This window comes from Fusarium tjaetaba (genome assembly GCF_013396195.1).
Source record: "Fusarium tjaetaba strain NRRL 66243 chromosome Unknown NRRL66243_c0000240, whole genome shotgun sequence".
Lineage (NCBI taxonomy): Eukaryota > Fungi > Ascomycota > Sordariomycetes > Hypocreales > Nectriaceae > Fusarium > Fusarium tjaetaba.
The window spans coordinates 61,549-75,739 of NW_023501436.1; the positions used below are offsets into that span (position 1 = coordinate 61,549).

The 14,191-nt window shown below is 47.6% G+C and overlaps 7 protein-coding genes across 7 annotated transcripts; 2 read left to right on the forward strand and 5 right to left on the reverse strand.

The window, feature by feature from the left end:
* Nucleotides 1–17: 17 nt before the first annotated feature.
* On the reverse strand, nt 18–566 carry FTJAE_10414 (competence damage-inducible; the record flags this gene model as incomplete). The annotated part of the gene is made up of 1 exon (XM_037343254.1): nt 18–566. One exon carries the CDS (start codon nt 564–566, stop codon nt 18–20), a length of 549 nt encoding a protein of 182 aa, XP_037202520.1.
* A 587-nt stretch (nt 567–1,153) lies between these two features.
* Nucleotides 1,154–2,522, reverse strand: FTJAE_10415 (acylamide-delta3(E)-desaturase; the record flags this gene model as incomplete). Its single annotated transcript, XM_037343255.1, has 3 exons — nt 1,154–1,468; nt 1,520–2,343; nt 2,396–2,522. The coding sequence occupies 3 exons, from the start codon at nt 2,520–2,522 to the stop codon at nt 1,154–1,156; spliced, it is 1,266 nt and encodes a 421-aa protein (XP_037202521.1).
* Nucleotides 2,523–3,945: 1,423 nt separating this feature from the next.
* Nucleotides 3,946–4,545, reverse strand: FTJAE_10416 (uncharacterized protein; the record flags this gene model as incomplete). The annotated part of the gene is made up of 1 exon (XM_037343256.1): nt 3,946–4,545. The coding sequence occupies one exon, from the start codon at nt 4,543–4,545 to the stop codon at nt 3,946–3,948; it is 600 nt and encodes a 199-aa protein (XP_037202522.1).
* A 1,877-nt stretch (nt 4,546–6,422) lies between these two features.
* FTJAE_10417 (uncharacterized protein) lies at nt 6,423–7,094 on the reverse strand (the record flags this gene model as incomplete). Its single annotated transcript, XM_037343257.1, has 1 exon — nt 6,423–7,094. One exon carries the CDS (start codon nt 7,092–7,094, stop codon nt 6,423–6,425), a length of 672 nt encoding a protein of 223 aa, XP_037202523.1.
* Nucleotides 7,095–7,978: 884 nt separating this feature from the next.
* Nucleotides 7,979–8,947, forward strand: FTJAE_10418 (uncharacterized protein; the record flags this gene model as incomplete). The annotated part of the gene is made up of 2 exons (XM_037343258.1): nt 7,979–8,265; nt 8,314–8,947. The coding sequence occupies 2 exons, from the start codon at nt 7,979–7,981 to the stop codon at nt 8,945–8,947; spliced, it is 921 nt and encodes a 306-aa protein (XP_037202524.1).
* An 84-nt stretch (nt 8,948–9,031) lies between these two features.
* FTJAE_10419 (uncharacterized protein) lies at nt 9,032–9,818 on the reverse strand (the record flags this gene model as incomplete). Its single annotated transcript, XM_037343259.1, has 2 exons — nt 9,032–9,528; nt 9,584–9,818. 2 exons carry the CDS (start codon nt 9,816–9,818, stop codon nt 9,032–9,034), a joined length of 732 nt encoding a protein of 243 aa, XP_037202525.1.
* A 2,921-nt stretch (nt 9,819–12,739) lies between these two features.
* Nucleotides 12,740–13,930, forward strand: FTJAE_10420 (uncharacterized protein; the record flags this gene model as incomplete). Its single annotated transcript, XM_037343261.1, has 1 exon — nt 12,740–13,930. One exon carries the CDS (start codon nt 12,740–12,742, stop codon nt 13,928–13,930), a length of 1,191 nt encoding a protein of 396 aa, XP_037202526.1.
* Nucleotides 13,931–14,191: the final 261 nt, after the last annotated feature.

Sequence of the window (14,191 nt, forward strand, 5' to 3'; positions counted from 1 at the left end):
AACTTTCCAGCTGATTTTCATGGCCGCTCATCCATGTGATCGCGGTCACGTAGAATTTCTCTCAAGTGTTCCAAAGCCTTGGTGACGGTGGCTTTCCTGACAGCATCCCGATCTCCCGGAAAGTAAAACGGCCCAAACGCCCTGTCCTGACCAGCCCTCGAAACTCCAATAACCACTGTCCCAGGTGCTTTTCCTTCCTCGGGACCAGGTCCTGCTACGCCCGTAGTGCTGAGTCCCCACGTCGTTGGCGTATCGAGCGTCGTGATACTGCGAGCGCCAGCGGCCATCTGTTCCGCGACCTCCCCATTGACAGCGCCGTGTTTCGTGATGATAGATTGACTAACTCCGAGTATGTTGACCTTTATGCCAGTGCTGTAGGAAACAATGCCGCCGCGACAGACAGAACTTGCGCCTTCGACTGCTGTGAGGGCGGCCATAATACTCCCGCCCGTCAATGACTCGGCGACGCCGACAGTTTCTTTCCCTTCCCTGAGAAGTCGTATTACATCTTTGGCGATGTCGGAGATGGTTTCTGACCTTCGCTTCACGTGTTTCAGCGTTGCCATACTGGAGCGTTGTTTGGGTTTGATCGACAAGTTGGATCTGAAAACCTTATTTGATAGCTTCGATGCGTAGATCAGAGACACCATGCGGGTAAAGTCGCACATGCGAGAAGAAATTTTCACACTTCGGGGTAGTATTAGAGAATTTGATGGGCAAATCTGAAGAAAGTCTATGATGGTCTTATGACGTCCTGTTGAGCAATCCTGACGGCATCAATTATATATCGAGTATTTGGCAATGACTAGTGTAAAACTCTTGTCTCGCTTCTTGCAGTGAATAGAATCTTAGGAAATGCTTCTCAATGTAAACGGTTTCTGTGAATAGAAGATACGGGACATTCCTCGATGTGAGTCAGCCCTTGGCTGGACATCTGTGATTCAAGATCTGGACTGGAAGATGTCTTCTGATTACTAGACACAGAATCTACAAGGCCAGAAGGTGTCATATTTTGCCTGCTGTATCTCAACTAACGGTAATACTTTTAATCCATCGACTTGGCATATGCAACCATCAACTCCGTTGAATGCAGCACTCTATCAACAACGCATGCCCATTCGCCTTCAAATGCGATATCCTTCCAATGGCATCACTATTTCTTGAACTTTTTCTGGATCTCTTCCTCTGTGAAGCGACGAGTCTTGGTCTCCAACATAGCAGCACGCTCATCCAACGTCATAGCGATCTGCTCACCCATGGGCACTAAGCACCTAGCCAGAGTCTTGTAATCCTTCATCATCAATCGAACAGTGACCATCATGTAGTCAATGTCGTGGAAGACAAGGGCGTGCTGTGATGCATAGGTGTGTTTTGTCTTTTGGAAAGACACAGGGTGCTCGCGCCAGTGACGAAGAGGGTTGAGGTGGTGAGAGGTGTGATAACCGTCGTTGTAGCAGAAGCGGTTGCTCTGTTCATAGTCAGCATGAGTATTCTAGTGATTATGTGAGTTCAAACTAACAGCAACGTCGATCAGTGTGATGCTGGATCGGTAATCAGAGTCGGGATCAACGTCGTCAACAAAAGCATGCTGACCCCAGTTACCCGCCATCAAACCGAGACGAAGAAGAAGCAGCGGCATAAGGAAGACACAGATGGTGGCGTTTCTGTGTAGGTTGAACATGGTGATAAGGAAAGCATAGTTGGAAAACTCCCAGAATCCAGCCTTCAAGCCAGTCATAACCTTGCCATTTCGGATGAAGTAAATGGGAAGATCAGCCCAGACGAGGAAGAAGAATCGGCCGACGTAGTGAAGGAAGTGAAGAAGGCTGTCTCGCTGGTATCGGATAGTTGATGACAGATCGTTGGGTCCATTGCCCTCGACGTGATGATGCTTGACGTGGTGATAGAAATAAGAGTTCCAAGTATGCCCCATCAAAGGATCAAGGACATAAGGAAACAGATGGTCAAAGATGGCGAATTTCTTGTCCAAGACACCTCTCATGTGAATATGCTGATGCATCAGCAAGGTATACGCTCCCATGTATGAGAACTGCATAATAAAGTGAAGAACGCCATGAATCCACGTGAAATTCGTGAACAAAAAGATGGCACTGGGAATCGTGGTTGAGAAGTAGAGAAGCAGATGCGTAAGCATAATGACATCAGTCTCAACCCTCACAATAGATCGCGCGAGGCGTATGTAAGGCCTCAGCACGGCCTTCTCCAGGAATAGTGGTAGCTTGATTTGATCAATGTCCCAATTGGTCGTGACGCTTGGTTCAAAGTGCGCATCTTTGGGATCGTTCATTGCCTGAAGATGACGAAGCAGTTCTTCATCGCGGGCTGCTGAGATGTCAATTGGCTGTGTGTTAAGAGATATGCGGGTGATACGAACCGGTGGGTGTTGAGGTTGACGCCTCGGGATTGCTAGATGATGAATCCTTTATGTCTTGGCGGAGACCTTCGAGGATCAGCGCATCAGCTTTCGTCAGCTGAGGATGGAAGACGATGGTGTCCTCCATGTTGGCTGTGTGGCAAATGGCTGAAACAGAGGATATCTCAGTGTGCTGCTTTGTAGCAACAGGTTGAGAGTTAATCGTAGCGCTCAGATCGGGGACCAAAGCTTGAATCGCAAATCCAGGGTCCTCAGCTGATGGATGTTCTTGCAAGACCCTGAGTTAAAATCGCGAGAAACAGAAAAGTCACCCCTAAATCTGAAATAGAACAACCAATGGCAACATTCCAGGTAAGAAAATCAGTGGAGAAAGTATCTCGCTTCTATCCCTTTTTGGTCCACCGCTCGTTTCTAGGCAATCCCGGAAATAGCCAAGATGATCCCGTCCCTCTAGTCTAGACCGTCTGGCTTTAGCCGGGGGTAAAAGGAGGAGGTTGGTTGTAAATTAAGATGTCGCCAGTGGCTGTCACTGGCAATAGGGAATAACTTGTGATGGAGGAGCCCACGGGCCCGATGTCAGGACAAAGTTGGGGAAGTTGGGGCGAGAGTTTGGCAGTGTTGCAATGTCGATATTTCCGGGTGCGTGAATGGTGCCTCAGAGCCCGATGAGGCAACGCTTCCTTGTCACTGACTCAATTGAAACATCGTATGATTTTTTGGGGTAGAAGTTTTTATGGTGAAAAAGAATGTCGCATCCTCATTATTTGTGTCTGCAGGCTAAAGTTTAACCTTGTGGCTAGCATTCAGCCTCGTTGTACATATGTATGGTCAATTCTGCCTACGCTGAAAATAGAGCAAAAGCAAAGTGAGGTAAAATACAACCCAGATGTGTTATTTGAAGTTGAGATGTGTGAGAAAGAGCCTCTACCACCTTACAGAACTTAGCAAAATACAAGCTTTGACACAAACGTTGATGGTTTGGTTCCGCCAATTGATATGTTGAAAGGTAATGGCCCAGAAACGTTAATTGAAGTCTTTGGCCACCATCCGCGACTCTCCAAAATTGGACAATGGGTTCTTGTTTCTATGAAGCAGAGCTACAGGACACTTGCTGGAAGACTGTGATAGAGCGACAAGCCGAACCATCGCAGCTCTATCAGGTGCTGTATTGTCATCGGATCAGACCTGCTTTGGAGCGCGTTGACATCGTTCACTGGTAGACCAGCGCGTGCTGCTGGTAGGCCTCGACTCGCGTGGAGCGACACGCTAAACACGTTCCTGTCACAACGGCGGGCGGGTGGCCCCAGACCAACGAGCGATTGGAAAAGGAAATCTTATTTGATATCTGAGTCTTTCCAATTGATTAAGTCTATCTAGTCGAGTTTGTGTGTCGTAACATGTCATAGGCTTCAGTGAGCCGTCGTCTAATCTCTCGCCACCAAATGCCCGTGTCCAATTTCCATGCAAATAAAACCCCGTATCCCTAAAAGTATTATTGAGAAGTGAAATGTTCATAATGTCTCCAATCCAATGCTAATCCAATGATCCGTTTAGCAGCTGTACTCGATATACACACCATTCTTATCGCTCTGCTCGAGGAACACCTTTGTGTTGCCGTTGGGGTTTCGCAGCGCGGCCTTGAGGTAGACGGTGCTCTTGCAGTCAATGTTACCAACAATATGGGTCTGGGCAGGCAAGTCATCCCAGTTGGTGAAATCAGCAGCACCGACAGACTCCCCAGCCGTGTCAAACTCCTTCGCGGTATTGTAGGTGACGCCCTTGCTGGGGAAGCCAGAGAGCTGCTTGAACTCGGTCAAGGCATCTCCACCCTTTACGATGAAGAGACGCTCAGGCTGCTCGCCCTGCGCCCATCCAAGAGTGCACTTCTTAGCTTCGGCGGGGATGCCCGTGAAGACGAGGAGCTGTTCGATCTGGGATGCGTTGTTGTACGTCGCGACGTTGAAGCCGACGGACTTTTTCGCGACGTCGGGCGAGCCGGGGAATACGCTGTACAGGGCTGAAGGCTCCTGACGGGTTGCTTTTCCAGTGGAGGGGCAGTTGCCACTTGCGCCGGGTAGTGCTGTAGGTACAGCGCCAGCGACAGCCAAAAGGCAAGTCAGCGCAGTGAATGTGTTGGCGAGGAAAGGCATTTTGCTTGCAGGTATTCGACGTAAGGTAGAGTTGATTGAGGTTGGCTCTGGAATGCAAACAGACTGGAGCTCGGAACCGGTGGGAAGAATTAAGCATATTTATGAATCACAAATCCCAACCTCCGAGATGATGATCAACCGTGCATCTCAAATCCTCCAGAGCCAAGAATTGGTCCTGTTGATCAGTGCTGCTGATTCGTGGCACAAGCAGGGATCGGGTGCAACTACAGCGAATCGTAAATCAGTGGCGGAGGCTTCTGTGTTTATGCGTACGATGCAGTAACAGCGCACCAAGAGGCCCAAAAATGGGGACCTCTCTGTAATCAGGCGGTCGGGGAACGGCTGCGTCATGCATAACACGTAAAGTATTTCCAATATTGGTCGCTATTTTGGGTCTTGAGGGCATAGCCTTGAGTAACAATAAGCAAATGGCTGACTGAATCGTGAGAGTTTACGGCAGTGAGCTGAGATGTGAGCTCACGTCAAGCTGCAGGTGTCTGAAACAGCGAGAACCCCGCAGAGTTACATCAATTCGAAGGCTGGCCAACTTTGTAATCTTATGGCCCGATGGAAATAATGTAGACAAAACACGGCAATCAACCATAATATTCCGTGGTCCAGAGCTCATCGGCATTTGTTGAACCTGCTGGCAACCCGGCCGCATAACGCATTGCTCGCTAACCAAATCATTTCTTCCAACGTACCCATGAATATTGGTACAAGAGAAATGCAGCCCGCACTTGAGGCTTGGCAAACAAACAAAGTTCATCAGAGGCTTCGACAATGTCCACAGTAACAAGACCTTGAGCACCCAGCCTTCATAAGCATAATCACGACTCCACGTGACATCGAACTCCGCTACAGTGACTGCTCACAGTCATCATCTTCCGTAGTATAGTGGTCAGTATGCAAGCTTGTCACGCTTGAGACCCGGGTTCAATTCCCGGCGGGAGAGTTCCAGCCGCCTGTGAATACAGGCATATTTCTCTTTTTTACATTTGCTCAGATCAATTGATCCCTTTTTGGTTGCATTAGATCACCTGCAATGTAATGGTCGCGAGTCGGCATGAAGCTTGGTTAGATGTTTTGTGCTAATAGACAAACTTCAGTAACACGCCACTTTGGCTCTTATCTGATAAGCTTTGACCTGAAGAAATTTTTTCACCATTTGCGTGGCTACCCTGTAATTGGCAATTATTGTTCAGACATCCAAGTTTTGTTACTTGCAAGAATTGGCTCTGTTCAATGCCTGCTATAAGTCCAGCTTCTTAATTTTAGTCTTTGGATTGCTGCAGAATAATTTCACTGTCTGCTTGTTATTTTGTCCTGTCATTCATTCTGTCTCTTGTCTTTAATTGTAATGGTTGAGTTGAAGCGCTTGCTCCTGTACCAAACAACCACAAAGTTTGTCGTTTGCCCTTCGGTGGGAAACGATGAGTTTCGACTATTCAACTTGGCAACAAACCCAATCGACCTCTCATTTACTCCCCTCAATATTGTGAGATTGTTCAGCATGGACAATTGACCTTTGCATCGTCGGCGTGATTCCCCGCTGCCTATATAGACCATAATTTTAGCATCCCTACCAAGACAACGTGGCCGAGTGGTTAAGGCGATGCCCTGCTATCTCTTCTGAGACATCATAGGCATTGTGTTCGCACGCGTAGGTTCGAATCCTGCCGTTGTCGATGTTTTTTGGTCTTTTTGCCATCTTCTTGCTTTTTTTGCTCAATAGAAACAATTGCGACAATTTTCGCGTTGTTGTGTCGTGGTGGTTGTACCATCTCGGCGCGCGTCCGTCGCGGTCCTGACCAGCTGACAATTCAGATGCGACTTCGCCCAAAACTCGATTCAATCCTATATTCTAAAGTCTATCTTTATGCTTCTTTTGAGAATTTAAATACCTCGTCTTCCCTCCACCAACCTCTATCATACAGCCACAGACTCAGTCCTTCAACAGTGCCCTTGCTCTCTGCATGCCCCTCCTTTAAATAGTCCAGGCACTTCTGTACCTCTTCCTTATCATCCTGCTTGTTCATGACAGTGTAGTGACCTCTCCATTTCTCTCGTCTATCTTGATCGCTGAGAAAAGGCTCCCATTTGTCCCTCAATTCACTGCGTATGCTTAAAGCTCTCTTTTGACCAGCATAGATCTTGATGCCAACGCCCTTGCCCATTTCGTAAACGTCTTGATTTCCTACACCGATTGAGAATTTCGCTGACCGAGCTGCGATGTCTGCAATATCTGACTTGACTTCTGACAGTTTGGAGCCAGGTAACGCGTGGAACAGAGTGATATGAGCGTCCACCTTGAGCAACTTTGGAGGAAACCACTGTCTTCGCAGCGCACTCATCTCATCATGGTGTCGCTTGTCGGTAAGAAGTGTCAGGATGTAGAGCTTTTCTTCTTCATTTGACCCCTTTGGAATATGAGCCTCGCGACGTTGGTACCGGAGATCGCTGGATTGGTGTAACTCTGCTGTACTTGTTTGCGAGAGCGGGCCGCGTCTTGCAATGGGATGCGTCGCAGGGACTGTTGTGACTGTCATTGCGGATTGGCCGAGGCTTCTCAAAGTGCAAGGATATCTAGATAACCTCATCTGTATAAAGAAGACTTGAAAAATTCTGTTTAAATATGTTTAATGCGAAAATCCAGCAGGCGAAAGTCTTGGTATGAGGTGTTGACGTCAACGATCCAAACCTGGATACCTAGCGTGTTCTTTACAGCTTTCATATTTCGGGCAGATCTCTATGATGCAGGGAATTGCTATCATTTAATCACGGACAATGTTTTTGAGGCCAAACAAGTACGTATCGCGATGTGATGGTCTGCACACATGACTGAACGCGCGGTTCCCTCATAAACTGATTGCTTGTTACTCAGAACATGAAGCTATCTGAAGGTTACCAATGGGCTGTCTGGCTAATTTAGAGCATTCCGAATTGATCCAAAATATTAATGAACTCTTGCGATAATATGCCTTGATGCTCGTTATTCGAGAGTCTTGCTTGCAAGGTCCATCTGCAAAGCCTCAAAAGGTTGCCGTTGTGACACCAAAGGATCGCAATCCTGACAATGTCGTCATGCAGTCCAATCACAGATTGAGCTAATTTTTGACTCATGCTTGTCAGATAATAGCGTTCCAGAACAGATTCGCTTTGTCCAGAATAAGCTAGCTTTGCGCTTTTCTGATATTTATCGTGACTGACCCAATGAACAAGCGATATGGGTCTTGCAGACGGACCAAGATCCCTTATGGGCTTCAGGGCTGAATGGTATCGGTGCACCTGCCCAAGACGGGGCGAACTTTTGACTGGACAGGTTGCTCGATGGCGAGCTGTCATGATGCTCACTACTCTCTGCTCTTTAGTATAAGTAGTATCATCTATCATTATCTGCGCGTTACGAAACTTCTTCCAAGAGCGGTCCAACATGCCTCAATCAGTTTGGCTAGTAACAGCTACTACATCGGGCCTTGGTGCCGCAGTAGTGCAGAACCTCACCGCGAGAGGCGACAAGGTCATCGCGACGGGAAGAGGGGCAATGGAACGGCTCAAGCATTTGCAGTCTGACGATGTGTTTCTTCTCGATCTTGATGTCACTGCACCTCGAGCCGAGATCGACGAGCAAGTAAAGAAAGCCTGGGATGTTTGGGGACGTATCGATGTTCTCCTGAACAATGCTGGCATTTCAGCACCTAAGAGTATTGAGGAGGCAGAGTAGGTTCCCCAACGCGACATTGGTGAACGATACTGACAGTCTCGTAGCGACGACTTTGTTCGTAACGTCTTCGATGTCAATCTCTTTGGAACGCTACATGTTACTCAAGCTGTTCTGCCATACTTCAGAGCCCAAGAAAGCGGCACCCTCGCCTTCATCGGAGCTGGCGTGGGCTGGGGTCCGTTGCCTTTCTTGGGCCACTATGCCGCTTCGAAAGCTGCTCTCGGCGCCTTTGTTGAATGCCTAGCGAAGGAAGTCCGAAGCTTCAATATCCGCTGTGTCATCTTCGAACCTGGTGGTTTTCCGTCTCAGCTCGGCCAACCTCGCGAAGGCTCAGTTGAAGGATTTGGAAAGTACAAGCCTGCTATAGATGCTTATAACCCCGGGTTCGAGGAGTTGATGGACGTGTTCATCTCGGATATTGGCCCGAATATCCCTGGTGATATCAGCAAGCTGTCAGAGCGCATCGTTGATTGTGTCAAGGTCGAGGGTACCAGTGCTGGAAGGCCGGAGCCGGTGAGAGTCATTCTTGGAAGTGATGCACTGCGGTTGATAGAGCAGAAGTGCAAGGAGCAGCTTGAGCTTGCGAGTAGTTGGGAGGATGTCAGTCTCAGCACCGATCGGGATGGACATGATCATGTTGCAAGTAAAGGAATGCTACGTTTCTCATCAATTCTATAGTCCATAAGCGAATAAAATGGGTTTTAGGCAGACCGTTCCCGCAGAGCACCACTGAAGCACTTCATATTAAACAGCTCCTGGGACCTATCGAGGCTCTAACATCATACTCGCGGTAATCAGGAAATGCCCATCGAGTGCGTCGATGAAGGAGATTTGGGAGTTCTGCATCGCAGAAGGTCCTTGCATATCAGGCTGAAGGCCATCTGCCAAAATGATCGCATGTCGAATTCCCATCTCACCACCGATCCACCTCAGAGTTTGAGACATGAACTTTCTGGTTGAGTCATCGACAATGGTGCAGCGAGCTAGAGCATACATAGGATGGAGAAGCAGTAGACCTCCGACCAGCCGGTCTGAGTGAACAAGGGGAGTCCCAGCATTTGCTTGCTGGATGTAGATCTCAACGTCTTGGTAGAGATGGAATGGAATGGAAGCCTTGATCCCCGAAGCCAGCTCGTCAATTCGCTCTTTATATAGAGGAACAAGCTCGTATTGTCCAAGGGAATTGGCAACGTCTATGAGGTGGTCCAGATAGATGACATGTATTGAACGCCATGAGTTCCATGCAGTTGCGACGTATACTGTTGAGGAGATTTAGCTGTAGGTCACATATACATGATAGGAGTTTTAGCTTACTATCGAAGTACTTCTCAACTGGGCCGGCACAATAGAATAAGGATTCCTCTGATATTGCTGGATCCATCCCGACTTCCCCAACCACTTCTGGATTCCAGCTAGGGGGTCGGTCATACGCCCAGTATGTAATCTCGTCGTCAATCGCCAATAAATCTCGTTGTAGCTCTAGAAGCTCCAATACTGGAGGAGAGGGGTCTGAGAGTAGCTTCTCTGCTCGACTTGTTAGAGTTGACATCTTGATGATAATGTCATCTAGAGATCGACGATAGGTATTGTCAAGAGGAGGGCACAGAATACCAGTGCCCGTTTGATGGGTCTGAGGAGGATATAAGCATAGGGTTACCCTTGATAGATAATAGGATACGTGCCATGATTCCTTTTGTGACGAGACGCATCCCGGGAGAATAGACGCTCACTTTCGATTCTGGTGTCGAGTATGTAATGCCTTTTGAGAGGATGGACGCGAGCCCTCGAACATGCACTAGATGCTTGGTCGGAGAGGTATTGTCACTTGCTACAAGCTAACAATGGTTAATAAACAAGCATCGCACAGCTGACAAGAGACTAACCTCGTATAAACCCAACAGTACTGCGGTGAAGAAGTTCTCTACAGATGGACTCGCCGTTTTCTGCGACAAAGCTCGGGTGTAATCAACCAAGACCTGTCCATACTGTCTCCGAACTGAACTCATCAGTGAGTCTCGCCTATAGCGGTTTGCGAGTGATGAAAGAACAACGACTTTGGCAGCTCTCATCAAAGTCGACGTCGGAGCAGAGGTAGCAAAGAGATAATGCATCCCATCGAGAAAACCACGTGAATGATTCCGATCGCGAGATTGAACCACTAAATTATCAAGAAAATTATCAAGCGCAGTAGCTTCAAGTATGAAGTCATTGCTTGGATGCCACCGCTCTAGTGGCGGCGTTGTAGGCTGGTAGTGTCGAAATAACAGTGAGGTGTCGTCTTTATAACCAGGACATCGCCTACGAGACTTTACACAGCGAAGGCAGGCCTGTCGGACTCTGCGTTAGTGCTTTAGTTTTACAGGCTATGCCTGTTTGGTACTCACTGGACGAGTTTCATCGCACTGTCGTGAGTGATTAGCAAATTTGCCTTGACGAAGATCAGATCATAGCACCTTTTTACGCCGCTTTTTGCATGTCTCGCACGCGCGAGAGACACCATAGTTGACCATTTTACATGAAGGATCCAACAAGAATTGAAGGAATTCGTGAATCTGAAGTTGTGAGCAAGGTCGGCATTACAAAGCGGTTGCTGACGAGATAGCGGATGTAAGCAGCATCTTAGAATAGCCACTGTTGCCCGAGAATCACGTGGCTCCCTCAGCAATCTCCACCTACTCATTTCGGAGTCTTATCTATCGACAATCGCAGTTGCAGGCATAAAGTGAATGTGGGATGAGGTCGTAGAGACAGACGGTGAGCTGTTTTTGGGATTTTTAATATATAAAGTACGCTATCGCTGACCACCAAGACCACTGTGCCTCTGGCTGTTTGCTCGACACTAACGTTAGATCTCACAACTTATAGCCGCAACCTCGATTAAGACATCTTGGAATGGGGCTGTCTGTATATAAGATGTCTAGTTTCTATCTAGCCAAGGGTACTTACTAAAGTCTCCATTATATACAGCTGGATGTGATCGCTGACTTGGATGCAATCACTGTTGGCTGAAAGACTGTCATTGATCTGTCAGCGGTCCCTTGTTCAGCACCAATAGTAATAAATGCCTCTATCCTTCGGGCGAATGGTTTAGTGGTATAATACTCCCTTAGCATAATTCATCTGAATAATCTGGGAGTGGTCCAGGGTTCGATTCCCTGTTCGTCCATTGCAGGCGGTTTAATTCCGCCATTATACCTTGTTTTTTGCACTTTTTGATATCTCTCTTTGACGCATAACCATGGGAGTCTATAAATCACAGTAATGAAAAATGGATGGCAGTTGTCTAGATAAGTTTATATATTTAAGGTTTTGATTCTCTGTATCTGGTACTGTATGAGGCCTCTTGTCCAGTACTGTGACTGAACTGATATTGAGCAAGAACTAGTAACATGCTAATGAATATAGTCTATGCTGAACAGGAGTTCAGGATTCTATGTCTCTGCAGGAACGCCAATAGGACTTACTTGCCTGATATATGTTAGAACATTACTATCATTAGCCAGCTACACTATGTCACATGCCCTTCTCATGAACTATGGGCTGAACGTCCAGTTGCTGCGACAATGTGGTCGAATAAACTCGCATGCTATTTCGTAGGCGTAATGTCACTTCATAAGTAAGTGAATCCCTTCTTATACCCTCTTGGTCTCTTCGCAATGCCCTAGGGCTTGCAACAAGATTTATTGGTCATCGTGAAAGCCTCTGGGTAAAAGCTTATATCGGGGAAAATATCGTGTTGCCATTCATTATCTGTGTTTGCAGCCTAAAGCTTAACCTTATAGGCCGCCGTCATCCATAGATAGCATAAGTAAGTGATAATCCCAAGGCCCATGCATGCTTATACTTTTCTACAAGAGCAAAAAAACATACAACAGCGGGCATTCGCTGGTCATCACCGACCCAACTACTAGTCCGCCCCTCACTGACTTGTCTATGGGAGAGCGGACGGGATCCCGAATTCTCAACAGTGGGTATGGTCGTATGTGCTGGTCAGTGTCTCTGTTGAGCTTATGTTTGTTCGATCCACGTTCAGTCACGACACTGATTCATCAGGCTTGTCGAGCCAAACAAACGTTCACTCAGACACCGACGCTCTGTTTCTCAGTGGCGGCAAGAGGTTCGACCTTGACAACCAATGAGTTGATAGAGGAGCTGTGATGGCTGACAGTGAAGACAGTGGCAGTATCATGAGCAACTTTGTTTGGCAGTGTCATGAACAGCCTCTGGTTATCCTGCTCTAAGTCGCGAACGATATCCTGCTCATCGCTTGAGATTCACACCTAAAAATACAGTCTTCTGCTCACCAACTCTTGGAATTTCATCCTTCTCCCATCATAACACACAACGATCTTCCGACACTCGCCCCTTTCATCAGTCACCGAATACCAGAACCTTTCCTTCCTCACCAATCCTTCAGACACGAGATCTACACCACCAGAACAGCAACAACAGCTCATCCAGAAATTCATCATGTCTGAACCTACAGGTGGCAGTGCACGTGGAAGCGCCCCATTCCTCCCCCCGGAGCTCAGCCTCCGGATCATCGATGAGTCCGAAGAGGCTCCCATCTGTGTTGTGAACCATCTCTCTAGAGGCAAGCTCCAATGTGATGGCGGCTTTCAGAACCATACCACAGTCATCTATACCCGTGGTGAGAAACAGAGAGACGGGACATGGTCTCGTGGAAAACTGGAGGCTCTCCCGATGCAGCATTGTTGCATCGCGGGAGTCATCCGGCCTTCAGAAACACCCGCTCTCCCCTTCGATCGTTCAGACGACTATTCGATTGAGCTCGCAATCAGCCACCTCACAAAGCGTACGGTAGTAGCTGAAATTGGTCTCGACGAGGACATCGCTGATCCAGTTCTGAACCTGGATAAACACGCATTCCCTCCGTATTATAATCCCACAGACTTTATCAACGTTCGTTATCTCGGATATACCTTACTCGACACACAATTCCTCGCAACAGTCCCAATTGAGATTGGTGGCGACGACAATGTTCGACATCTCGCCGGTATCACTAGAGACCAAACCGCACTGACTCACCGACTACGACCGGCCGATGAAAATCTGGCCTGTGAGAAGATCAGACATTTGATGATCCGTGAAAACAAAGTCTCCTACAGCTTTATATTCGCAAAACTTATTGAGATCAAGGATGATCTAGACAAAGTGCGTAGTCTTTATCAATGGAGCTCAAAGCTGTGCGGCTACCGAGACGAGCTTCTGTTGTCTTCACTGCGCCCCAAATGGGAACTGCTGAAAGATCTCGACACTCTTTGCATTGACATGACTAGAATAGCGGCGATCCACGGATCACCTCTACTGGGAATCCAGATCGATAAGATGGCACGTTGTCTTAATTTAAAGACACTGATACTCCTAGGTGTGCCGTGTCTGGCCAGATACGATTGCAACATTCTAACTGAGGTGCAAGAAAGAGTTAACGGAGAGGAGGGATGGGTTGCCTATCTCGAGGACAACTCTACTCACAGTTATGAGGGCACCGCTATTAGCCCGACCAACTGGCTATACGTCTTCAAGGACCTTGTGCGACCCGGTGGCCAAATCCATTTCATTGCAGATATAGCACCAGGCTCCCCGTACTGGCCCTACCCAAGGGTCAGGGTTGAGGCTATAGAGGATGGCTTACAGTGATCGATGAGACTTCCCTCTGTCCAGTTATTTCGCGGGACGCGTTTCGTCGTTGACACTTGGTTGGGGTCAAGGTTTGGTAGCTTGGACTATCTTACTATGGACATGATACAGGAGTTATCTAGTGTATTACAGTGTGGATGGGCTTACTGCGGACAGTATCTATGGCCTTGAATTATAGATGAAATTAGAAAAATGTAAAAGAAGAATGAAAAAGTATAAGACATATAAGTGCTTTCTTTCATTGATGCTGGTTTAAACAAT